General features: G+C 36.2%; 1 protein-coding gene across 5 annotated transcripts in view; it reads right to left on the reverse strand.

Moving 5' to 3' along the window:
- Positions 1-27384, reverse strand: part of BBS9 (Bardet-Biedl syndrome 9) — a 446549-nt gene that overhangs the window by 216896 nt on the left and 202269 nt on the right. For all 5 annotated transcript variants that reach the window (XR_010842160.1, XM_067042365.1, XM_059074636.2 and 2 more), the window contains 3 exons: positions 26934-27074; positions 13407-13502; positions 3361-3533 (listed from right to left, as the gene is read on the reverse strand). Coding sequence is in view for 4 of the 5 variants with exons in the window: in XM_067042365.1 (XP_066898466.1) it covers positions 3361-3533; positions 13407-13502; positions 26934-27074 (410 nt within the window). In the remaining variant the exon portion in view is untranslated. The remainder of the gene's footprint in view (positions 1-3360; positions 3534-13406; positions 13503-26933; positions 27075-27384) is intronic.

Raw genomic sequence — 27384 nt, forward strand, 5'->3', positions numbered from 1 at the left:
ATAAGACAAACAGTAAACTGCAAAGAATAATAGCAATAACCACAGAGACAAAAAACCATGCCTATAATATCTAGAAAGCATCTATAAATTGATGAAAAAGGACCACAGCCCAAACAAATGAGTAAGAAAAAGAGCAACAATCCAATAGAAAAGTGGGCAAAATTCACAGAAAAGTTAATACAAATAGCTCTCAAACATACAGCATTTGACCTGGCAATCCCACTTCCAGGAATTTATCCCAGGGGTGAGCTTGCAAAAAGTAATGTACACACAAGGATATTCATTATAGGATTTTTTCTGTTGCTATTATAGTAAGATAATGTTAATAATCAAAATACTCATCAATAGAGGAACCGGTTGAATAAATAAAGAGGACTTTGCAGGACCACCAGGTACTGATAAGCAATGCCAGCCAAAGATGCATTGAATGAAACAAAGCAAAAGAGAAATACAGAATATCACTCACGTATTTTTTTAAATCTATATAGTAACATAGTTGTGACTGCACAGAATAGTTCTAGAAAGGTAACAAGAAACTGTACACCAAAAATTGCCTCCAAAGAGGAGACTGAATAGTGGGAGGATGAGAATCAGAAATGACTCTATTCAGTACAACTCTTCTCATAACTTTTGAATTTAATATAATTAAAATAAAGAAAGCTAGTTAAAGTCATAGGGAATAAATACTCCATGAACCCAGATCATATGAACTGCTAATTCAACTTAACAAAACAGTCATAACTAGTTCTGAAGTAAATATCACATTCAAAATGTTCAAAAATCAAACATATTATAGTTTACATTTCTGATATCAAACCAAACTTCCTTACCTTTTCAGTGCGTGTATGGAGAACAGACACATGACTGGAAAAAAAACTTGGAATTTTATTAACTTCTTTTAACCCCAGTTTCAGAAGCATTAAGTAGCTAACTAAATCAAAGAATATTCTCTTGAAGAAAAAAAAAAAACTTTCATTACCAAAAGTTAAGTGATATAACAACTAAATTTTTAAAAAAGAATTAGAGTTATCAATAATTCACCCTTTTAATTGTATGATTTCCTGCTATAATATTTTATTTCCTCAATTCATGAAACAAAAAAATTTTTTAATATTCTCAAAACTGAGACATCAGCCACGTTATCATTCCTTTGAACATGTAACAAAACACTGGTGATTGAAATGTTTTCACATGTCAGAATTTCAACATTTAACAAATATTTATTGATCTTAATGCCACGCAGTGTTCTAGACTCTAGGAATTACAACAATGAATAAAACAGACAAAAATTCCTGTTTTCATGGAGCTTACACTAAGGGACACTTAGATTCCAAAAGCCACCTTGATTCAAAGTTTAAAGTCATATTAAAAAAAAAAAAAAGTAGAGCGGGGCCAGAGAGCAAAGGAAGTATAAGCATGCCCTTTTTAACTGTGTAACAAAAGTGCCTATAGTTCACCACATTCCCTAAGTCCCTCCCCAGAAAGAAAATGTCCCTGAGGTAGAAACTCCAGGGATTTACTAGCCAGCAAATAAGGCGGGGAGGAGGGAGGCGGACTGTTTGTCAAACATAGTCAATTAGAATCTAATATTTTCGATTTTAAATATTACAAATAGGTAATTAGTATAGTCTTTCTGTGGACTCTCTTCCATACGTCACTGGACCTCAGTTTTGCACAGTGAAGCAGGAATTTCTTAAGATATATCCTAGAGAATTATAAAGGTTCTCAATACTTAGAGTACCTAAACATATTTCCCAAACTGTTGATTTTGGTGCCACAATTTGGTCAAAGTATACTGTCCTATACAATATTACCAGTTTAGATGAGGGAAGACCCAAATATATTCAATTTATTTGATAATGACGTGTTATCTGCAATTGGATGGTATGCACTGAAATTTTCCCTTTATGTTCACACTGTATTCAAAGAAGTCTTTATTTGTAGGTTAAAGTCAATGCTCTTAGAATGTTCAAGGGATGGAACATTAAGTAGAATGTTCATGTGACTGACAATTTACATGACGTATTCTCTCTCTCAATCTCTCCCTCTTTCTCTCTCACTCTCTCTCTCTTTCTCTCTCTCATCCTCTCTCACTAACACACACACATGCGCACGCACGCACGCACGCACTCATGCACGCACACACACACAAACCATAGTTTACAAATTGAAATGCAAAAACCTATTGATTCCTTAAAAAGTAGCCACTCTAGGGAACCAATGTTTCCTTAAATAAAGTGCAAAATTTTTTTGAAATTCCTCTTTGTAATTCCCTACAGGGTCTACTTATAGGCAAATAAGAAGAGCCTGGTGAATTTTTTTTTTAACACAGGGACTTAAAACAATGACTTTCATTGTCCAATTTTTTTCACAAAACATGACACCTGGCTTCCCTGGTGGCGCAGTGGTTGAGAATCTGCCTGATAATGCAGGGGACACGGGTTCAAGCCCTGGTCTGGGAGGATCCCACATGCCTCGGAGCAACTAGGCCCGTGAGCCACAACTACTGAGCCTGCGCATCTGGAGCCTGTGCTCCGCAACAAGAGAGGCAGCGATAGTGAGAGGCCCGTGCACCGCGATGAAGAGTGGTCCCTGCTTGCCACGACTAGAAAAAGCCCTCACACAGAAACGAAGACCCAACACAGCAAAAATAAATAAATAACTTAATAAACTCCTACCCCCAACATCTTCTTAAAAAAAAAAAAAAGACTCCTGACTATTTCCAAATATCAAATCAATCTTCAAAGGATGAAGATTTGACACCCTCAAGATACGCAAGAGAATCTAACACAAGCTCTGAAGGTACTTCCAAAGAAAAAATGCAAACATATCCAGGCAACAAAGTCACTGTCAGATCTCATTAATTTAGACATTTAATCATTCAGCATTTACTAAGCACTCATTGTGCCAGATACTGGAGAATATTTTATGTGATTAACCCTCATTCAGATGCAGAAGTTCTGGTGTGCTTGTTAAAAATGAAAAGGAAAAATCACTTTACTTTATAATCACACCTCACTTATGGTCTGCTAGAATTAGTTAGCCCAATGGCTGCCAATAAGCTCAAATAGTTTTAACACTGGATTATTGGCGTCAAAGGTTAAATCCCCATGTGGGAGAATTAAACCAGCTCTGTTCTGAGGCCAGACCACAGCTCCAGGCAGCCACTCTGTAGAAGTCTGCAATTGATCACAAACTGGGCGAGACCGCAGGAACAGATTCACAACCCCACCATCCACATAAGAATAACAACTTAACGTACACTGCCTAATAGCATGTATACTAGAATCCTTACCTCTATAGCATATTTCTTTCATATATTGAAAAATTACAGATGATACAGGCTATGATCATACACACCTCAAAATGATGATCGATCAACCCAAAATATTCTTGAAGGGGCATAGATCCAGAAAAAGAACATGCGAAATCTTTGATTCCCTGTTTTTCAAAATATTCCTGAAGGCGGATAATAAGCTCATTTGTTATGAGCCAAAGATCCTCAAATTGTTCACTCTGGATGCGATATCGTTCTAAAGAGAAAAAATAATTAAGGAAAAGGCTTATTAACACATAATTAGTAGCTGAAACTACACGAATTATCACTAACTCTGACACAAATACCAAAAGGACAAAGATTTTTTTTTGGAATATAGATATAATTTATACTGGCTTAATAAAAATAATTCTACTGCCTTATTGTGATTTTCTGCATCAACAACTTAACATTTTCAAAGCTCATTCCAAAGGTATATGGTCACAGCAGCAAGCTGCACAGTCCTTTTAATTATGTATCTTATAATAGGTTTCAGTATGGTAAAAACACAAAATTTGGATCCTTCTAAAAAGAGCTTTACTCAAAAGGTAAAAAACAAACAAACATAACAAAAAAAAAGATAAGAAAACAGCCATTGCAAAAGTACAACCTGGTATCATTAGTTTGTTTCAAAAAATTGATGTGAAATAAAATTTATTCTATAGAAAGCCCACATCCTGGACACAGTAGCCAGCTTAAATCCCTGTAATCATAATCAAAGTTTTCTATTTTTCTAACAGTTCTTTCATTTGAAGAGAGATTTTGCAATAAGACCCTTCCCCAATTATAAATCTTGGTTCCCTCCACTCCCTGACACATCAGCTCCAAGACAGCCAAAGTCTTGTCTATCTTCTACCCTGATGATAATGATGACAATGATGATGACAGCAGTGACAATAACTACATCTATGATAAGAGCAACTACAATAAGAGCACCAGCTATGCATCAAGCACTATAACTACAACAACCCATTTTTTATAAGAAGGAAAACCAGGCACAGAGAATTTCAGAGACTTGCCAAAGGTCACAAAGCAATTTAATGTCAGACCTATAATTCATGATATATATCCTTCTTCCCCAATTGTCTAAACTCTACCTATTCTTCAGGATCTGGCTTCAGTCTCACCTACCCCAAGAAACCTTTATTTCTCTACCATCTATAGAAGCCTTATTATATGGCCAATCACTATCTAAGGCACTTCACATTCACTCTCTTGTTTAAACCTCAACAGCCAAATAGGCGACTGGCTATATAACAATAGCCCCATTTTACAGAAGAATAAATCTAGCGACAGAAGAGTTTAAATAATCTGCAAGGTCATCTAGCCAGTTAGTAACAGAGCAGTGATTGGAACTTTAGCAATTAATCCAAAGATTATCTATCAATTTTAACCACCTCATAACATTGCATTTCTCTGAATTTATAGACAATTCTACAGTTTACTATGCACTTAATACATACAACCATGTACTCTTATTTAACTTTCCAGATGATTATGTTCAGTCTCTGCAAAAAGACTGTACACTTTTAGAGATCAAAGTTACCTATTTCATTTAGTTCACCATTTCTCGAACAACTATTATGTGCAATTTCATAAAGAAAGAAATGTTGGGAGTACAAAAATTCCCTTTAGTCTTTTTGTTTAAGGAGCCTAAGGTAATACGATACGTGCATGTGAAATATTTATTTATATTCCCCATGGTACGTTGCCAAATTCTATAAATATATTACCTCTTTAAATTGGTTTTTAACTTCAATTTGTCACCCTCAGCCAGAATTCAAGAATATATCTGCTCTCATGCCCCTAGTCATACTCTTTTCAATTATAAAAGGAATAAAATACACTGAGTATGCCTGCCATGCTGCATAGCAAACACCCTGGTATTCTCTGCTGTCATATCATTCCCCTTGGAGCTTCCCAAGACTTTCCCTCACTCCAGTCTTTTTTTCTTTTTCTTAACATCTTTATTGGAGTATAATTGCTTCCCAAAGGTATGTTAGTTTCTGCTGTATAACAAAGTGAATCAGCTATACATATACATAAATCCCCATATCCCCTCCCTTTTCTGTCTCCCTCCCACCCTCCATATCCCACCCTTCTAGGTGGTCACAAAGCACCCAGCTGATCTCCCTGTGCTATGCGGCTGCTTCCCACTAGCTATCTATTTTACATCTGGCAGTACATATAAGTCCATGGCACTCTCTCACTTCGTCTCAGCTTGCCCTTCCCCCTCCCTGTGTCCTCAAGTCCATTCTCTACATCTGCGTCTTTATTCCTGTCCTGCGCCTAGTTTCTTCAGAACCTTTTTTTAAAATATATATATTCCATATATATGTGTTAGCATATGGTATTTGTTTTTCTCTTTCTGACTTACTTCACTCTGTATGACAGACTCTAGGTCCATCTACCTCACTACAAATAACTCAATTTCATTTCTTTTTATGTCTGAGTAATATTCCACTGTGTATATGTGCCACATCTTCTAAGTGTCAATGGACACTTAGGTTGCTTACATGTCCTGGCTATTGTCAACAGAGCTGAAATGAACATTTTGATACATGACTCTTTTTGAATTATGGTTTTCTCAGGGTATATGCCCAGTAGTGGGATTGCTGGGTCATATGGTAGTTCTATTTTTAATTTTTTTAAGGAACTTCCATACTGTTCTCCATAGTAGCTGTATCAATTTATATTCCCACCAACAGTGCAGAAGGGCTCCCTTTTCTCCACACCTTCTCCAGCACTTGTTGTTTCTAGATTTTTTGATGATGGCCATTCTGACTGGTGTGAGGTGATATTTCATTGTAGTTTTGATTTGCATTCTCTAATGATTACTGATGTTTAGCATCCTTTCATGTGTTTGTTGGCAATGTGTATACCTTCTTTGGAGAAATGTCTATTTAGGTCTTCTGCCCATTTTTGGATTGGGTTGTTTATTTTACTGATATTGAGCTGCTTGTAAATTTTGGAGATTAATCCTTTGTCAATTGCTTCATTTGCAAATATTTTCTCCCACCCTGAGGGCTGTCTTTTAGTCTTGTTTATGGTTTCCTTTGCTGTGCACAAGCTTTTAAGCTTCATTAGGTCCCATTTGTTTACTTTTGTTTTTATTTCCATGTCTCTAGGAGGTGGGTCAAAAAGGATCTTGCTGTGATTTATGTCATAGAGTGTTCTGCCTACGATTTCTTCTAAAAGTTTTATAGTGTCTGGCCTTACATTTAGGACTTTACTCCATTTTGAGTTTCTTTTTCTGTATGGTGTTAGGGAGTGTTCCAACTTCATTCTTTTACATGTAGCTGTACAGTTTTCCCAGCACCACTTATTGAAGAGGCTGTCTTTTCTCCATTGTATATTCTTGACTCCTTTATCAAAAATAAGGTGACCATATATGTGTGGGTTGATCTTTGGGCTTTCTATCCTGTTCCATTAATCTATATTTCTGTTTTTATGCTACTAACATACTGTCTTGATTACTGTAGCTTGGTGTAGTCTGAAGTCAGGGAGCCTAATTCCTCCAGCTCCGTTTCTCTTTCTCAAGATTGCTTTGGCTATTTGGGGTCTTTTGTGTTTCCATACAAATTGTGAAAGTTTTTGTTCTACTTCTGTGAAAAATGCCATTGGTAGTTTGATAGGGATTACATTGAATCTGTAGATTGCTTTGGGTACTATAGTCATTTTCACAGTTTTGATTCTTCCAATCCAAGAACATGGTATATCTCTCCACCTGTCTCTATCATCTTTAATTTCATTCATCAATGTCTTATACTTTTCTGCATACAGGACTTTTGTCTCCTTAGGTAAGTTTATTCCTAGGTATTTTATTCTCTTACTTGCAATGGTAAATAGGAGTGTTTCCTTAACTTCTCTTTCGGATTTTTCATAATTAGTGTATAGAAATGCAAGAGATTTCTGTGCATTAATTTTGTATCTTGCTACCTTACCAAATTCTTTGATTAGCTTTAGTAGCTTTCTGGTAGCATCCTTAGGATTCTGTATGTATGGTATCATGTCATTTGCAAACAGTGACAGCTTTACTTCTTCTTTTCCGATTTGGATTCCTTTTATTTCTTTTTCTTCTCAGATTGCTGTGGCTAAAACTTTCAAAACTATGTTGAATAATAGTGGTGAGAGTAGGCAACCTTGTCTTGTTCCAGATCTTAGACGAAATGGTTTCAGTTTTTCACCACTGAAAACAATGTTGGATGTGGGTTTGTCATATATGCCCTTTATTATGTTGAGGTAAGTTCCCTCTATGCCTACTTTCTGGAGGCTTTTTATCATAATTCGGTGTTGAATTTTGTCGAAAGCTTTTTCTGCATCTATTGAGATGATCATATGGTTTTTCTCGTTCCATTTATTAATATCGTGTATCACACTGATTGATTTGCGTATGTTGAAGAATCCTTGCATTCCTGGGATAAACCCCACTTCGTAATGGTGTATGATCCTTTAAATGTACTGTTGGATTCTGTTTGCTAGTATTTTGTTGAGGATTTTTGCATCTATGTTCATCAGTGATATTGGCCTGTAGTTTTCTTTCTTTGTGACATCTTTGTCTGGTTTTGGTATCAGTGTGATGGTGGTGGCCTGAATGAGTTTGGGAGTGTTCCTCCCACTGCTATATTTTGGAAGAGTTTGAGAAGGATATAGGTGTTAGCTCTTCTCTAAATGTTTGATAGAATTCTCCTGTTTAGCCATCTGGTCCTGGGCTTTTGTTTGCTGGGCGATTTTTATTCACAGTCTCAATTTCAGTGCTTGTGATTGGTCTGTTTATATTTTCTATTTCTTCCTGGTTCAGTCTCAGACGGTTGTGCTTTTCTAAGAATTTGTCCATTTCTTCCAGGTTGTACATTTTATTTGCATATAGTTGCTTTTAGTAATCTCTAATGATCCTTTGTATTTCTGCCATGTCAGCTGTTACTTCTCCTTTTTCATTTCTAATTCTATTGATTTGAACTTCTCCCTTATTTTCTTAATGAGTCTGGCTAATGGCTTATCATTTTGTTTATCTTCTCAAGGAACCAGCTTTTAGTTTTATTGATCTTGCTATTGTTTCCTTCATTTCTTTTTCATTTATTTCTGACTTGATCTTTATGATTTGTTTCCTTCTGCTAACTTTGGGGGTTTTTTGTTCTTCTTTCTCTTTCTCTAATTGCTTTAGGTGTAAGGTTGAGTTGTTTGAGATATTTCTTGTTTCTTGGGGTAGAATTGTTTTGCTCTAAACTTCCCTCTTAGAACTGCTGTTGCTGCAACCCATAGGTTTTGGGTTGTTGTGTTTTCATTGTCATTTGTTTCTAGGCATTTTCCAATTTCCCCTTTGATTTCTTCAGTAATCTCTTGGTTATTTAGTAGTGTATTGTTTAGCCTCCATGTGTTTGTATTTTTTACAGACTTTTTCCTGTAATTGATATCTAGTCTCATAGTGTTGTGGTTGGAAAAGATACTTGATACAATTTCAATTTTCTTGAATTTACCAAGGCTTGATTTGTGACCCAAGATATGATCTATTCTGGAGAATGTTCCATGAGCACTTGAGAAGAAAGTGTATTCTGTTGTTTTTGGATGGAATGTCCTAAAATAGCAATTAATTCCATCTTGTTTAATGTGTCATTTAAAGCTTGTGTTTCCTTATTTATTTTCATTTGGAAGATCTGTCCATTGGTGAAAGTGGGGTGTTAAAGTCCCTTACTATGATTGTGTTACTGTCGATTTCCCCTTTTATGGCTGTTAGCATTTACCTTATGTATTGAGGTGCTCCTATGTTGGGTGCATAAATATTTACAATTGTTATATCTTCTTCTTGGATTGATCCCTTGATCATTAGGTAGTGTCCTTCTTTATCTCTTGTAATAGTCCTTATTTTAAAGTCTCTTTTTTCTGATATGAGTATTGCTACTCCAGCTTTCTTTTGATTTCCATTTGCATGGAATATCTTTTTCCATCCCCTCACTTTCAGTCTGTATGTGTCCCTAGATCTGAAGTGGGTCTCTTGTAGACAGCATATATATGGGTCTTGCTTTTGTATCCATTCAGCCAGTCTATGTCTTTTGGTTGGAGCATTTAACCCATTGACATTTAAGGTAATTATTGATATGTATGTTCCTATCACCATTTTCTTAATTGTTTCGGATTTGTTATTGTAGGTCTTTTCTTTCTTTTGTGTTTCCTGCCTAGAGAAGTTCCTTTAGCATTTGTTGTAAAGCTGGTTTGGTGGTGCTGAATTCTCTTAGCTTTTGCTTGTTTGTTAAGGTTTTAATTTCTCCGTCAAATCTGAATGAGATCCTTGCTAGGTAGAGTAATCTTGGTTGTACGTCTTTCCCTTCCATGACTTTAAATATGTCCTGCCTCTCCCTTCTGGCTTGCAGAGTTTCTGCTGAAAGATCAGCTGTTAACCTTACGGGGATTCCCTTATAGTTTATTTGTTGTTTTTCCCTTGCTGCTTTTAATATTTGTTCTTTGTGTTTAATTTTTTATAGTTTGATTAGTATGTGTCTTGGCATGTTTCTCCTTGGATTTATCCTGTATGGGACTCTCTGTGCTTCCTGGACTTAACTGACTAATTCCTTTCCCATATTAGGGAAGTTTTCAACTATAACCTCTTCAAATATTTTCTCAGACACTCAATCTTTCTCCTCTTCTTCTGCGACCCCTATAATTTGAATGTTGGTGTGCTTAATGTTGTCCCAGAGGTCTCTGAGACTGTCCTCAATTCTTTTCATTCTTTTTTCTTTATTCTGCTCCTCAGCAGTTATTTCCACCATCCTATCTTCCAGCTCACTTTTTTGTTCTTCTGCCTCATTAACTCTGCTATTGATTCCTTCTAGTGTATTTTTCATTTCAGACATTGTGTTGTTCATCACTGTTTGTTTGTTCTTTAGTTCTTCTAGGTCTTTGTTAAACATTTCTTGTATTTTCTCAATCTGTGCCTCCATCCTATTTCCTAGATTTTGGATCATCTTTACTATCATTACTCTGAATTATTTTTCAGGTAGTTTGCCTATTTCCTCTTCATTTATTTGGTCTTGTAGGTTTTTATCTTGCTCCTTTGTCTGTAACATATTTGTTTGTCATCTCATTTTTTTGATGGGTAGGGCTGTGTTCATGTCTTACAGGTCGTTTGGCCTGAGGCATCCAGCACTGGAATTTACAGGCAGTTGGGTAGAGCCGGGTCTTGGTGCCGAGATGAGGACTTCTGGGAGACCTCACTCTGATTAATATTCCCTGGTGTCTGAGGTTCTCTGTTAGTCCAGCAGTTTGGACACAGCTCTCTCACCACAGGAGCTCAAGCCTGCCCCCCCAGCCTGGGAATCAAGATCCTGCAAGCCACGTGGTGCATCAAAAAAAAAAAAGGAGCAGTACAATAACAAAGAATAAAAAATAAAGTAAAATTAGAAAAATAAAAAATTTTTAGAAAAAATAAAAATATAAATGCAACAACAACAACAAGGTAAAACAGAACCATAGGGACTTCGCTTGTGGCCCAGTGGTTAAGACTCCATGCTCCCAATGCAGGGGGCCAGGGTTCGATCCCTGGTCAGAGAACTAGATCCCACATGCATGCCACAACTTAACATGCTGCAACAAAGATACGAAGATACGAAGATCCGGTGTGCCACAACTAAGACCCAGTGCAACCAAAATAAATAAACATGAAAACAAAAAAAACATAACCACACCTAAAAAAAAAACAACAAAGGCTGGAAAAGGTCTTGGCTGTGGGAGTGGGGCTTAGGTAGGGGTGGGGCCTAGCCTTAGGACCTGCAGGGCTGGAAAAGGCAGCAGGGCCAGAGGGGGCCTCAGAGTGAAGAGTTCGGAGGTTAGGCCCTGGGTGGGGGTGTGGGGGCGGGGCTTAGGCTCCGAGCAGCACAGCATGCCTCAGAGTGCAGAGGATCAGGCCCTGGACCTCAGCAGGTCCCCGCTGATCCCCTCACCATAGTGGGCCCCTCCCGAGAGTGGGAACCCCTCCCTTCCCCCAGCCGCCCCCCCCAAGGGCCACCAATCCCATCTGGCCTCCACTTTTCCTCTCCCCTCTCCCTCTCCCTCCCGGCCATGCCCTCAGGACCCACACCACTCGAGGGGGCCTCAGAGGGCAGAGGATCAGGCCTGGGACCTCAGCAGACTCCCTGGAGCCCAAGTGGGCAGGGGAAACGCTGGCTGTGTTCCCTCCGATCCCCCAAGGGCCTCTCCCCCATCCCCGTTGCTCCCCTCACCATGCATGGGCCACTCCAGGCATGGGAACACCTCCCTTCCCTCAGCGACCCCTCAGGGGCACTGGTCCCAACCTGCCTCCACCTCTCCCTATGCTCCCTCCCCACCCCCACATGCTACCCAGTTGCTCAGGGGTTCCTCCCATCTCCTTAGGTGTCCATGGTCCCCCACCAGTGCCTGGTAGGTGCCCTAGTTGTGAGGAGACACAAACTCCGCGTTCTCCTACTGCACCATCTTGGCTCCATCCCATTGTATTTTCTTCATATTTATCTCCCTTCATCTCCAAGGACATTCCCTAGGTAGAATTCTGGGCATCACTGAGGCCAAAATATCCATCAGGAAATTGTAATGGCTACACTTCATGTTTCAGTTTACACAGTTCATTTGATTCTTTATTTAATAGTTCCTGTCCAATTCCATTATTTAGTCTGTCTGCCCACACTGTAGCTGTGTCAAGGCATTCATTACCATATATTAAGATGAATGTGAATAAATCAGTTATATACATGGATATTTGGTGAAATTTAGAGAATGATAAAGTAACTATGGGCAACAGCAATGTTCTAAGAGTTACTTTATCTAAAAAAGAATAAATATAATGCATTAGGACATAAATACCCTCATTTGCACAAAGAATAAATTTTTGCCTTTTTTAAATGGTCGCAAGTGCAGATTCATCATACAGCATCATCAACTGAAATCAAACAGATGTGTATCATTTCCCAAAGAAATGTTGGCAACAATTTTTAGTATAACTAAAGAGAACACTTTAACAAAGAGAAATGTACAAAAATGATTCCATCATCCAACTGAAGATTAAAATTAATCAAAGCAAAATGGTGCCAATGTAAAGAAGACTACAATCATGACCAATCACAAAGACCAAGAAAAGTACAGAATTCTCTCATTCTTCTCAGAAATGTCTTTAATTTGTGTATCTTATTCTTTAACTTTTAGTTGTTTCCAAATCTATTTCACTAGCCACCAACCTACACATTCCAGAAGCTGTTATGATTTTAACCACAGAAGCTTCATTACAGTTTCTAAAATAAGGATGTATATATGTGCCCCCTGTTAACATCTTCATTTTTCAAAAAGAACATATCCTTATTTTACTATATTTTCTAATTATAAAATAAATAACCAACTAAAACTGCAAATCCATAAAGTATTGATAGAAAATGAAACCCATTGTACAAATGGCAGAGATTTTAAAAATTGGAGTGTACTCAGACTTATATATATATATACACACACACACATTCATTTCCCCAATACCCTTAGTGTACCTAAAATTTGTTAAATACTTCCTTTCTTAATATTTTAATTTATTTCCAAGAAGGTATATAAAATTCAGTGAGTTTAGTAGCTTCATTATCTACATACATCAGAAGTCAGTTTTACATGGAGTAGTTTCAACCATTATTCTCATATGAAGCAAACAAATCAATAAAGCATATTTAAATCTGAAATTCAAACTTGACTATACAATTACTACTTTTCATTCTACTGAGATTAATCTCAGCAAAGGTTATTCACTTTCATTTTTGCAAGTGTCCAAAAGGAGGATATAAGAATATACACATACCCCCCAAAAATTAACTCCAGTTTCTAGTAACTCCTAAAACCTAGGTCACCATATAACTATCTCAAAAACATTTTTCAGTTCTTTAAATTCCTCTATCAAACTCTCCTCATCCCCAAAACCAAAGTTAAGTATCACTAATAAAACAGGATTCTAACTTCATAACTAATATAATGGCTCTTAGTTTTCAATATCTAACATCACCCTTGCAGAAACCTTTGATGTGGCAATGATCTGTGATGCACTGTTCTTAATATAAGTTTTCAAAAGCAATAATACCATGGCTTTACTTACGAGAGGTTTTGGAAGCAAGAAGAGTAACTCGGGAACCTCCTAAGAAGCGAAAACCCATTACATTCACCTGATCATCTTCTGACTGATTGGCAAAGCCTACAAAGAAAAGAAAAAATCACCTTACATAATCACAAGGCAAAACACTTAATGTTTAAAATAGGAAGCTTAGTTGACAATGAGTATTTTTTATGTCACTAGTCATGTTTAAGGTCCGTGTGTGGACTATAATATATTAACTGATCTCCACAGTTGCTTCCAATTGCTAAAATTACTGCCTCAGAAGAACATGCTGAAATCACTTAATTTTCCTTCTTCTACTAGTTCATTCTAGGTCTGGCAGGAAATGTACAAGATGAACTTAGAATTCCTGTCACACCAGAAAGCAAGGAAACTATCAGTGACCAGCAGACTTGTATGAAAAGGACATAAGAGCCAACTTAAAGAGACTACCACTGGCCAGAGATGAAAATACTTGAGTATCAAAATAATAATAATAATAACTTCAATGAAGTAAAATACATCAAATATATTTAAAGGCATGTGTTCATATTGACACTAAAAATAAAACAAAAAACCCAAATGCTCACTATTGAAGGATCCTAGAGAATCAATGCATTATTTTAAAAATCAATAATAAAGACAAAGAACCAAGCATTTATCCTGATGATCCTACCAAATTGTACCACATAAACAGTGGTAAATAAGGGAAACATTCTCTGTGTGGAAATATTCCAGCTAAAAATTGTAGAAAGCTTGAAAGAATAGAATACCACCATTTTTCAACTTCCATTGAATTAATGGATCTTAGCATTGACTATCAATAGCTGTTACAAAAAAAAATAGCTGCTACAATCACAAAAAAGGAGACAAACAGATATAATGTACCCACTGCTGAAAGTATATACCACCATTCTTGCAGTAGTATGGCCAAAATAATCAATCCTAAATCTATTAGCACTAGATGCAACTATCAATTTATAGGGAACAAGACAGAAATAATATTAAACAAAATCACAGGGATGTAATCAGCAAAATTCAGAGTATGGGAAACTCACAGGAAAAATAATTTGTACTCTTTAACAAATAAACTGCAAATTCAAAAGAGACATGAAGGAGAAAGCCTACAGAAGAGGAGATATCAAAAAAATTCATATCAAAAAATTACAAGTGAAACATATTTGACTCCTGACTCAAAAAAAAAAAAAAAAAAACAAATAAAAATTATAACACTGGAGACTTTCACTCTGTGCCCGGATGCAAAAACTGGGGCCAAATTTACCCTCCCATCTCAAAAAACTAAAAAATGGAATAAAATATATGAACCATTTTTTAAGACATTGGAAATTAGCAAATGAACAACAGGGATCTCTGAGAAAAAAGAAACAAAGTGAGCCCTATGTTTGCATTAGCTTACCACCTAGAGAAATTTCCAGGCCACAACACAGGGGAGGGGAGCCCAGGAGTAACCCAGCATTCTCCCTGACTTGAGAAGATAGAGTTGGGAATCTGGGAAGGCCAAAGTGGCAAACATTCTCAAGGCAGAGAGCAGAGAGAGCAACAGAGAAAGAACTCCAGAGATCTACAGAGTCCCATTTGAGTACTCAGTAGAATACTAATGTATGCATGCCTATGAAGAAACTACCTGAGGTTGGGGAGAAAAAAAAAAAAAAAAAAAAAAACAGTCAAAAAGATTACAGGAAATAATCCACAAGCCCAGACAGGGACAGAGATAATCCTTGTTCTCACTGGCCATAATATAGACCATCAAAGTTCACTAGGTATCAGGCAGAACACATAGAAGAGTTTGGTTTCAGTAGCAGGTGAAGTTCACACTAGAATAAATGTTGCTGCCATCCCACCTAACAAAGCTTCAAAACAACACTAAAAAGGATCAAACTTATTCAAGCAACTTAAATATGTCCCAGAAAAAAAAAAAAAAAACCTCAAGAATATTTATAGGAAAACTAAAATACTCAACACACAATTAGATAAAATTCAGGAATTCTGTCTTTCAGTCAAAAATTACAGGACACAGAAAAAGAAATTACAACCCATTAACAAGGAGAAAAATCAATCAAAACTAACTCAGAAATGACACAGACAATAGAATTAGTAGACAAAGGCATTAAAACAATTATTCTATTATTATAAATATTCAAAGGAGCTATATTAAATAGAGACATGGAAAATTTTTTTAAAAAGAGAGAGACCCGGCTTTCCTGGTGGTGCAGTGGTTGAGAGTCCACCTGCCGATGCAGGGGACACAGGTTCGTGCCCCGGTCCGGGAAGATCCCACATGCCGTGGAGCGGCTAGGCCCATGAGCCATGGCCACTGAGCCTGCGCGTCCGGAGCCTGTGCTCCGCAATGGGAGAGGCCAGAACAGTGAGAGGCCCACATACCACAAAAAAAAAAAAAAAAAAAAAAAAGAGAGAGAGAGAGAGACCCAAATCAAACCTTGAGAGATGACAACTACAATGTCTGAGATTTAAAAAAAAATACACTGAGTGGGATTATGAACACATTACACACTGAAAAAATAAGTAACTTGAATGTATAGCAGTAGAAACTACCCCAAAAACAAGCACAAAGAGTAAAAAAGATTGAAAAAACAAAAACAGCATCAATGAGCTCTGGGACAACCCCAAGTGAGAAATATACATATAACTGGAGTCCTTAAAATAAAGATGAAAAAAGGAGTGGAGACAGAAAAAAATATTTGAAAAAATAATAGCCAAAATATTTCCAAATTGGATAAAAATTATAACCCATAGATCAAAATATCTTAACAGAGGAAGACCTTCAAGATGGCGGAGGAGTAAGACGTGGAGATCACCTTCCTCCCCACAAATACATCAGAAATATACCCACATGTGGAACACCTCCTACAGAACACCTACTGAATGCTGGCAGAAGACCTCAGACTTCCCCAAAGGCAAGAAACTCCCCACATACCTGGGTAGGGAAAAAGAAAAAAGAATAAACAGAGACAAAAGAATAGGGATGAGACCTGCACCTCTGGGAGGGAGCTGTGAAGGAGGAAAAGTTTCCACACACTAGGAAGCCCCTTCACTGGCAGAGACAGAGCATGGAGGGGGTAAGCTTCAGAGCCACGGAGGAGAGAACAGCAACAGGAGTTCAGAGGGCAAAGCAGAGAGACTCCCACATACTGCTGACCAGCACTCACCAGCCCGAGAGGCCTGTCTGCTCACACAAGTGCCAGGGCGGGTGGGGGCTGCGAGCTTCAGCTTCGGCTTCGGCTTCGGCTTCGGAGGTCAGATTCCAGGGAGACGACTGAGGTTGGCTGTGTGAACACAGCCTGAAGGGGGATAGTGCACCACAGCTAGCCAGGAGGGAGTCCAGGAAAAAGTACGGACCTCCCTAAAATGCAAGAGACCATTGTTTCATGGTGCACGAGGAGAAGGGATTCAGAGCACCACTTAAACAAGCTCCAGTGATGGGCCGGAAGCCACAGCTATCAGTGTGGACCCCAGAGACAGGCATGAAACACTAAGACTGCTACTGCAGCCACGAAGAAGCCTGTGTACAAGCACAGGTCACTATCCACACCTCCCCTCCTGGGAGCCTGTGCAGCTCGCCACAGCCAGGCTCCCATGATCCAGGGACAACCTCTTCAGGAGAACACATGGTGCGCCTCAGGCTGCTGCAATGTCACGCCAGCCTCTGCCACAACAGGCTCACCAAGCATTCCGTATCCTTCCCTACCCCTGGCCTGAGTGAGCCAGAGCCACCTAATCAGCTGTGACTTTAACCCCATCCTGTCTGAGGGAAGAACAGACCCCCTCAGGTGACCAACACACAGAGGCAGGGCCAAATCCAAAGCAGAACCCCAGGAGCTGTACAAACAAAGAAGAGGAAGGGAAATCTCTCCCAGCAGCCTCAGAAGCAAAAGCTAAGAGAATTCAGCACCACCAAACCATCTTTACAACAAATGCTAAAGGAACTTCTCTAGACAGGAAACACAAGAGAAGGAAAACACCTACAATAACAAATCCAAAAAAAATTAAGAAAATGGTAATAGGAACATACATATTGATAATTACCTTAAATGTAAATGGATTAAATGCTCCAACCAAAAGACACAGACTGGCTGAATGGATACAAAAGCAAGACCCATATATATGCTGTCTACAAGAGACCCACTTCAGATCTAGGGACACATACAGACTGAAAGGGAGGGGATGGAAAAAGATATTCCATGCAAATGGAAATCAAAAGAAAGCTGGAGTAGCAATACTCATATCAGAAAAAAGAGACTTTAAAATAAAGACTATTATAAGAGACAAAGAAGGGCACTACCTAATGATCAAGGGATCAATCCAAGAAGAAGATATAACAATTGTAAATATTTATGCATCCAACATAGGAGCACCTCAATACATACGGCAAAAGCTAAAAGCCATAAAAGGGGAAATTGATAGTAACACAATCACTGTAGAGGACTTTAACACCCCAATTTCACAAATGAACAGATCATCCAAAATGAAAATAAATAAGGAAACACAACCTTTAAATGATACATTAAACATGATGGGCTTCATTGATATTTACAGGACATTCCATCCAAAACCAACAGAAAACACTTTCTTCTCAAGTACGCTCGGAACATTCTTCAGATAGATCATATCTTGGGTCACAAATCAAGCCTTGGTAAATTTAAGAAAACTGAAATCATATCAAGTATCTTTTCTGACCACAACACTATGAGACTAGACATGAATTACAGGAAAAAATCTGTAAAAAATACAAACATAAGGTGGCTAAAAATTACACTACTTAATAACCAAGAGATCACTGAAGAAATCAAACAGGAAATCAAAAAATACCTAGAAACAAATGACAATGAAAACATGACGACCCAAAACCTATGGGTTGCAGCAAAAGCAGTTCTAAGAGGGAAGTTTAGAGCAATACAATCCTACCCCAAGAAATAAGAAACATCTCAAATCAACAACCTAACCTTACACCTAAAGCAATTAGAGAAACAACAAAAAAACACCAAAGTTAGCAGAAGGAAAGTAATTATAAAGATCATATCAGAAATAAATGAAAAAGAAATTAAGGAAACAATAGCAAACGTCAATAAAACTAAAAGCTGGTTCTTTGAGAAGATAAACAAAATTGATAAGCCATTAACCAGACTCATCAAGAAAATAAGGGAGAACACTCAAATCAATAGAATTAGAAATGAAAAAGGAGAAGTAACAGCTGACACAGCAGAAATACAAAGGATCATGAGAGATTACTATAAGCAACTATATGCCAATAAAATGGAAAACCTGGAAGAAACGGACACATTCTTAGAAAAGCACAACCTCCCAAGACTGAACTAGGAAGAAAGAGAAAATATAAAGAGACCAATCACAAGCACTGAAATTGAAACTGTGATTTAAAATCTTCCGACAAACAAAAACCCAGAACCAGATGGCCTCACAGGCGAATTCTATCAAACATTTAGAGAAAAGCTAACACCTATCCATCTCAAACTCGTCCAAAACACAGCAGAGGGAGAATCACTCCCAAACTCATTCTACAAAACCACCATCACCCTGATACCAAAACCAGACAAAGATGGCACGAAGAAAGAAAATTACAGGCCAATACACTGATGAACATAGATGCAAAAATTCTCAACAATATACTAGCAAATGGAATCCAACAACACATTAAAAGCATCATACACCATGATGAAGTGGGGTTTATCCCAGAAATGCAAGGATTCTTCAATATACAGAAATCAATCAATGTGATAACCCATACTAACAAACTGGATAAAAACCGTATGATCATCTCAATAGATGCAGAAAAAGCTTTTGACAAAATTCAACACCAATTTATGATAAAAGCCCTCCAGAAAGTAGGCATAGAGGGAACTTACCTCAACATAATAAAGTCCATATATGACAAACCCACAGCCAACATCATTCTCAATGGTGAAAAACTGGAATCATTTCCACTAAGATCAGAAACAAGACAAGGTTGTCTACTCTCACCACTGTTATTCAAAACACTTTTGGAAGTTTTAGTCCAGCAATCAGAGAAGAAAAAGAAATAAATAGAATCCAAATCAGAAAAGAAGAAGTAAAACTGTCACTGTTTGCAGATGGCATGATACTATACATAGAGAATCCTAAAGACTCTACAAGAAAACTACTAGAGCTAATCAATGAATTTGGTAAAGTAGCAGGATACAAAATTTATGCTCAGAAATCTTTTGCATTCCTATACATTAATGATGAAAAATCTGAAAGAGAAAGTAAGGAAACACTCCCATTTACCATTGCAACAAAAAGAATAAAATACCTAGGAATAAACCTACCTAAGGAGACAAAAGACCTGTATGCAAAAAACTATATAAGACACTGATGAAAGAAATTAAAGATGACACAAAGAGATGGAGAGACATACAATGTTCTTGGATTGGAAGAATCAACATTGTGAAAATGACTATAGTACCCAAAGCAATCTACAGATTAAATGCAATCCCTATCAAACTACCAATGCCATTATTCACGGAACTAGAACAAAAACTTTCACAATTTGTATGGAAACACAAAAGACCCCAAATAACCAAAGCAATCTTAAGAATGAAAAACGGAGCTGGAGGGATCAGGCTCCCTGACTTCAGACTATACTACAAGGCTACAATAATTAAAACAGTATAGTACTGCACAAAAACAGAAATACAGATCAATGGACAGAATAGAGAGCCCAGAGATAAATCCATGCACATATAGCCACCTTATTTTTGATAAAGGAGTCAAGAATATACAATGGAGAAAAAACAGCCTCTTCAATAAGTGGTGCTGGGAAAACTGGACGGCTACATTTAAAAGAATGAAATTAGGACACTCCCAAACACCATACACAAAAATAAACTCAAAATGGATTAAAAACCCAAATGTAAGGCCAGACACTATAAAACTCTTAGAGGAAAACATAGGCAGAACACTCTATGACATAAATCACAGCAAGATCCTTTTTGACCCACCTCCTACAGAAATGGAAATAAAAACAAAAATAAACAAATGGGACCTATTGAAAGTTAAAAGCTTTCCCACAGCAAAGGAAACCATAAACAGGATGAAAAGACAACCCTCAGAATGGGAGAAAATATTTGCAAATGAAGCAATTGACAAAGGATTAATCTCCAAAATTTACAAGCAGCTCATGTAGCTCAATATCAAAAAAATAAACAACCCAATCCAAAAATGGGCAGAAGACCTAAACAGATATTTCTCCAAAGAAGATATACAGATTTCCAACAAACACATGAAAGATTGCTCAACATCACTAATCATTGGAGAAATGAAAATCAAAACTACAATGAGGTATCACCTCACACTGGTCAGAATGGCCATCACCAAAAAGTCTACAAACAATAAATGCTGGAGGGGGTGTAGAGAAAAGGGAACCATCTTGCACTGTTGGTGGGAATGTAAATGGATACAGCCACTATGGAGAAAAGTATGGAGGTTCCTTAAAAAACTAAAAATAGAACTACCATACCACCCAGCAATCCCACTCCTGGGCATATACCCTGAGAAAAACATAATTCAAGAAGAGTCATGTACCACAATGCTCACTGCAGCTCTATATACAATAGCTAGGACATGGAAGCAACCTAAGTGTCCATCAACAGATGAATGGATAAAGAACATGTGGCACATATATACAATGGAATATTACTCAGCCATTAAAAGAAATTAAATTGAGCTATTTGTAGTGAGGTGGATGGACATAGAGTCTGTCATACAGGATTAAGTAAGTCAGAAAGAGAAAAACTAATACCATATGCCAACACACATATATGGAATCTAAAAAAAATAAAGATGCAGATGTAGAGAATGGACTTCAGGACACGGGGAGGAGGAAGGGTAATCTGGAACGAAGTGAGAGAGTGTGATGGACTTATATATACTACCAGATGTGAAACAGATAGCTAGTGGGAAACCGTTTGTATGTTGAGGCATTATGTTGAGGCATTATACTATCACCTGAAGATAGACTGTGATAAGTTAAAGATGTATACAGTATTATGCATCTGTGCATTTTTGACAGGGAAATATTGCTTCCAAAGGGGCAAAAATCAATTTATAGGGTTCATCCATTGTAAAGCAATTACACTCCAATAAAGATGTTAGAAAAATTTATAGGGTTCAGAAAAATCTTACTCATTTTATCTATAAAAACAGATATTCATATAGAATATGAACAGATATACAGGATTATCTGTGGTACTAAAACTGTGTGGAGGGGCTGATTAAGTAAAAGATTTTTAAAAGTATTGTGGAGAAAAGAATAAAAGAAAGGTTGAGAAACACTGCCATAAACTTCAAAGATGCAACTAAATTAACACTAGGTGGTATAGTGAATAAGACAACAAAGGAGATAAAATGGAATCATAAAATATACTCAATTCAAAAGAATGCAGGAGGGGACTTCCCTGGTGGTCCAGTGGTTAAGACTTAGCCTTCCTAGGGGCAAAATGGGAATAAAGATGCAGACCTACTAGAGAATGGACTGGAGGATATGGGGAGGGGGAAGGGTACGCTGGGATAAAGTGAGAGAGTGGCATGGACATATATACACTACCAAACGTAAAATAGATAGCTAGTGGGAAGCAGCTGCATAGCACAGGGAGATCAGCTCAGTGCTTTGTGACCACCTAGAGGGGTGGGACAGGGAGGGTGGGAAGGAGGGTGATGCAAGAGGGAAGAAATATGGGGACATATGTATATGTATAACTGATTCACTTTGTTATAAAGCAGAAACTAACACATCATTGTAAAGCAATTATACTCCAATAAAGATGTTAAAAAAAAAAAAAAAAAGGACTTCACCTTCCAATGAAGGGGTGCAGGTTTGATCCCTTGTTGGGGAGATAAGATCCCACATGTCTCATGACCAAAAAACTAAAACATAAAAAAAAAAAAAAAACAGAAGCAATATTGTAACAAATTCAATAAAGACTTTTTAAATGGTCCACATCAAAAAAAAAATCTTAAATAAAAAAAAGAATGCAGAAAGAAACAGATGAGGCAAACAGAAAACAAAGAGCAAGATGGTAGATTTAAAACCAACCATATCAATAATCACATTAAAAATAAATGGTCTAGGGACTTCCCTGGTTGTGCAGTGGTTAAGAGTCCGCCTGCCAATGCAGGGGACACAGTTTCAAGCCCTGGTCCAGGAAGACAGCCCATTACCAACTAACCAAGAAAAGAAAATTAAACCCAAAGTAAGCAGAAGAAAGGAATATGAGAGAAATTAAAAGGAACAGAAAACAAAAAATAAAAAGAGGAAATGAATGAAACCAAAAGCTGGTTTTTCAAAATGAGATAAAATGGATAAACCTCTAGTCAATAGATCAGGAACAAAAAAGACAGAAAACACAAATTAGCTGTTATCAGTAATGAGTGAGTTGTCATCACTACAGATTCTACAGATATTAAAAGGATCAGAAAATATTATGAACAACCTTATACCAATAAATTCAACAACTCAGATGAAATGTACATATTCCTTGAAAGACAGAAACTAACAAAGTTCACTCAATAAGAAATAGATAACTTCAAGAGGCCTATATCTTTTGAAGAAATTGAATTTGTAGTTTAAAAGCTATCCCATACAGAAAACTCTATGTCTGGAAAACTTCCCTAGTGAATTCTTCCAACTATTTAAGCAAAAAATAATACCAATTCTGCACACTGTCCAAAAAAATTGAAGGGAGGTAAATATTTCCCAATTCATTCCATAAACTCCACATTAATGACATAATTATAAGGAAGCAAAATTACAGATCAATATCCCTTATAAACACAGATGTAAAAATTATAAACTAAAGTTTAACAAATTAAATCCCACAGTCTATTGAAAGGAAAATACATCATGATAAAGTATGATTTATCTCAAGAATGCATAATAGGGTTAACATTAAAAAATTAATCAATGTAATCCACCTATTAACAGGTGGATAACCTATTAACCTATAATCATATTTTATAATCTTAAAATAGAGATCATTCTAAGCACAACATGAAAACTTGAAACTAAATAAAGCAGTTATAAAATTAAATTTTAAAATAAATTTTACTACCTAAAAATATAAACCTTATATGTTAAAAATACAAGTAGTTAATAATAATTAAAAAATTTCTTTGCTAACAAATAATTTAGAAATGCAAAAAAAGAGATGTCATATTTCACCTAACCATATCAAAAATTTTTTAAGTTTTAAATCCAGCTGCTATCCTGAGTACAAACCCTGATGTTGGGCTTGTAACCTGATACAATTATTCTGGAAGTAACTTTGGCATTTGAATAAAGTTTTCAAATGTGCATATCCTTTAACTCAGTCATTTATCTTCAAGGAATTTCTCCAAAGAGAAACAGAGAAGTACAAAAAAACTATGTACACAGCACCTCTAAACAATAGAGTATTATGTAAACATTAAAATACAAATTCATTGACAAGGAAAGATAGTCATATATCTGAGTACCATAAAAGGCTGCTACAATAGCATGCTATTTGTTATTACATTTATGTAAAATTTTTGTGTAAAATTACTGGTATCATGGCATACACTGAATGTCAGCTAATTTAACATCTATTCCCAGCCTCCTTTTCCCCAGCCCATCTACATTAGTTCTCAGCCCCCTTTACTGCTAGAAGAGGCCATGTGACAGTATTTTGGCTATTGAGGCCTAAGTAGAAATCTCCTAAGAAGTTTATGGAAACATGCCTTTCTGATAAAAGTTACAGTCATTGCTATCGCTATCTCTTTCCCCTTCCTCCTGCCCTGTAGTCAGTTATGATGACTTAAGCCAAAGCAGCTATCTTATTGCCATGGAACAAGTCAACACACTAGAGAATGAACATTGCAAAGAAAGAAAAAAGCTGGGTCTTTGATAACATTCACAAACCACTATAACAGCTTCCATTGCCCACTTGTGGACCTCTCTTTATTTGAGATAAAAAACACATATTATCTTGCTTAAGTCACATTTAGCCAAAATCACTCCAGATAATTATTTATATATATATATATATGTAAATAAATATTTTCTATATAGCCATTAAGCATATTAAAGCTTTTTATAATTTAATATTCTCTACTGGCCAGTATTTGGGGCACTAGACACCTCCATTCAAACATTGTTGATAGAGTTAACTAGTATGGCCCTTCAGGAAGTCAATTTTATATTATATTTCAAAAGCTTTAAAAATATTATTATCCTTTGCTTGACTCAGTAATTCTACTTTTACATATTCATCAAAGAAGTAATAATAAATTTAGAGAAATATTGCTATAATATATTTACAATATTAATAAACTGAAAACAACATATAGAAAAATATAATGCTGGCCAAATGATTTGTGATAGAATAGTATGTAATCATTAAAATCATAAAATAAAAAATCTAATTATATAGAAAGGTGTCTCACAACAATATGCAAAGTAATATTCTTTGCGGGGATGAAATGCTTAGAAAAGATATTTTTTAAAAGAGTAGGAAAATGTAATGAAATATAAGTAGATATTGCTGGGTGTAAGAATTACCAGTAACTTTCATTTTCTTCTTTTTGGTTATCCATTCCTAAATTTCACATTTCTTTTGTAATAAGAAAAATTAATTTTAAATATACAAAAAACCCTGAAATAAACAAATAGGAAGAGATGTAGATTAAAAGTAGTTATATTTCTTCTCTATGAAGATCATTAATTTTATTTCCATTAAAAAATAACTTGTAATAGCAACTTTAACATCAACATATAAAAGTCACATATAGCAAGAGTGAAACGTATCATGAAAAGTGGAAAAGTAGCAAGAGTACTTCTTTTAAACAATTACAGGATTCCAACATGTTTAATATGAACACAAATTTGGAAACTCAAAAAGAGAAAACACTATATTACATAAATTGACTCTTAGGGGAAATTTTTTAAATTTGTCATTGAGTCCCATTTCTAAAGTGAATAAGAAGCAAATATATGCTGATGAGCCTAAGATACCTGTGACATCAAAATTGAGTCCAAAATCAGGACAGATGAGTTATCTAAGCTTTCCTTAGTACTTCTTACCCGATCTATAGCTTACAGAGATTCCCTCTCTGGTCAAAAGCATACATTCTTATTCAATCTCTATCGGTTTCAGTCATCTACAGTAAAGATTGACCACTCAGAAGCCAGAGTCTTAAACATTTTTCAAAGGCATCAATAAATTTGGTGCACAACATACAATTTCCAACTATGTTGTCAGGATAGAATAGGAGACCAAGGAACTAGTGTGTTTGCATAAGATGTTATAAAGGTAATGATTCTCTGCCTTTTATATAATCCAAATTTGTTATAAGAAAATTGACGAAGAAGAAAGGGAACAAAAGGGAATAAGAAACCAAAAGGTACAAAACTATTTGCTAACTACACACACACACACACACACACACACACACACACACACACACTCATTCACTCGAACTCATTCAAACTAAAGAATAGATTAATTGTAATAAAGAGCATCTTGGAGATTTTTCATAGAGTTATATATAAATAAAGCTTTTAAAAATACTTCAAATTAATGAAAAATAAATTTTAATCACTTTAAGTAGGTAATAACACAAAAGTTGACTTACCATAAATTTCTAAACCTTGTGGGAAATACTTGTATTCTAAATCCTATCCACTAATGCAAGGGTGAAGATGCATCTTACAGTCAACAGTACTGATTTTTAATGATGGATTTAAAAGGGTCGATTTAATTCCCAGATTATTTTTTTAAATTCCATCTCATCACCAAGAAAGTTAATAGATGCGACACATTAGAAACCCTGGCAACTAAAGATGTTTTATCCAATGAATGCCTCTCTCTTTTCTAAGCTACTCAAAAAGAAAAACCAACACCTGGAGGAAGTCACACCTTCACAAATTACCAATAATGTTCACTGTGATATTCTAGCTTTATACATGTAGCCCCTTCTAAAGCACTGGAGGCAAAGAATGAACATTGCCCCATCCAGTTGCTGAAGACAGCAGAACCACATAGATCACCTACTTATGAGGTTACTTTTCAGGGGCATAAGAATATGCTTTTAAAACGTACATTTCCAAAAACCTACAATGAACACGAATAATAAATATTTACATGCTTACAAAAGGGATATATTAGAAAACCTACAAGAAAGATGAATAATAAATATTTACATTCCAAGCCAAAAAATTCCACAGTCTAAAAAGAAACATTTGATGTTTTCATTTCTGAATATTGAAGCAAAATAATGATTATCATAATTTTAAGCAAACTTAAAAGGTACGCTTTATTACCTTGTTGATATAAGCTATTTGCCTTTGAACCCGCAAACAAGACGAAAAAATCCTTGAGGCACTTTTATATTCTGACTTAACAATTATCTGATAATTACCCCATCATTACCTGCTGATGAAGGATTCCATTCTAAATTCTTAACATTTCTGATGTTACAGGCATGTTACTTCAAGAGTCCTACCTGGAAAGAGACTGAGAAGACTGACTGTAGATTTGTTGGTATCAATAGTTAGTTTGTGACTTGCAGTTTTTGAAGGCTGGCCTGGTAAGCAGATTAATTTCAGGGGAAGTCTAAACTTACATTGGCTAACTCGAGGAATGCCTGAAATAAAGAGAAATATATATTCATAAATTTGACAAATAAGAAAAATATTGTACTACTAATAGTGGTACATAGTAGCAACATAGCTTAGTTTAAATGTTTGCTACCTGCCCATTTCATTTAGCATAACTGAAATAACTGGAAAGCATTATCATAATTTATGTTTTTACTTTATTGTCAAAAAGTGCACGGCAAAAATAAAATCTTAAAAACAAGCATAGGGGTAAGCTCTGCCTTTAATAGTAATATTATATTTTAAAAATCATCACAGTTGAGTGCTATATAAAACATTATTTGTAGTTATATTCAA

The sequence above is a fragment of the Kogia breviceps genome, chromosome 9 (genome assembly GCF_026419965.1).
Source record: "Kogia breviceps isolate mKogBre1 chromosome 9, mKogBre1 haplotype 1, whole genome shotgun sequence".
Taxonomy (NCBI): domain Eukaryota; kingdom Metazoa; phylum Chordata; class Mammalia; order Artiodactyla; family Physeteridae; genus Kogia; species Kogia breviceps.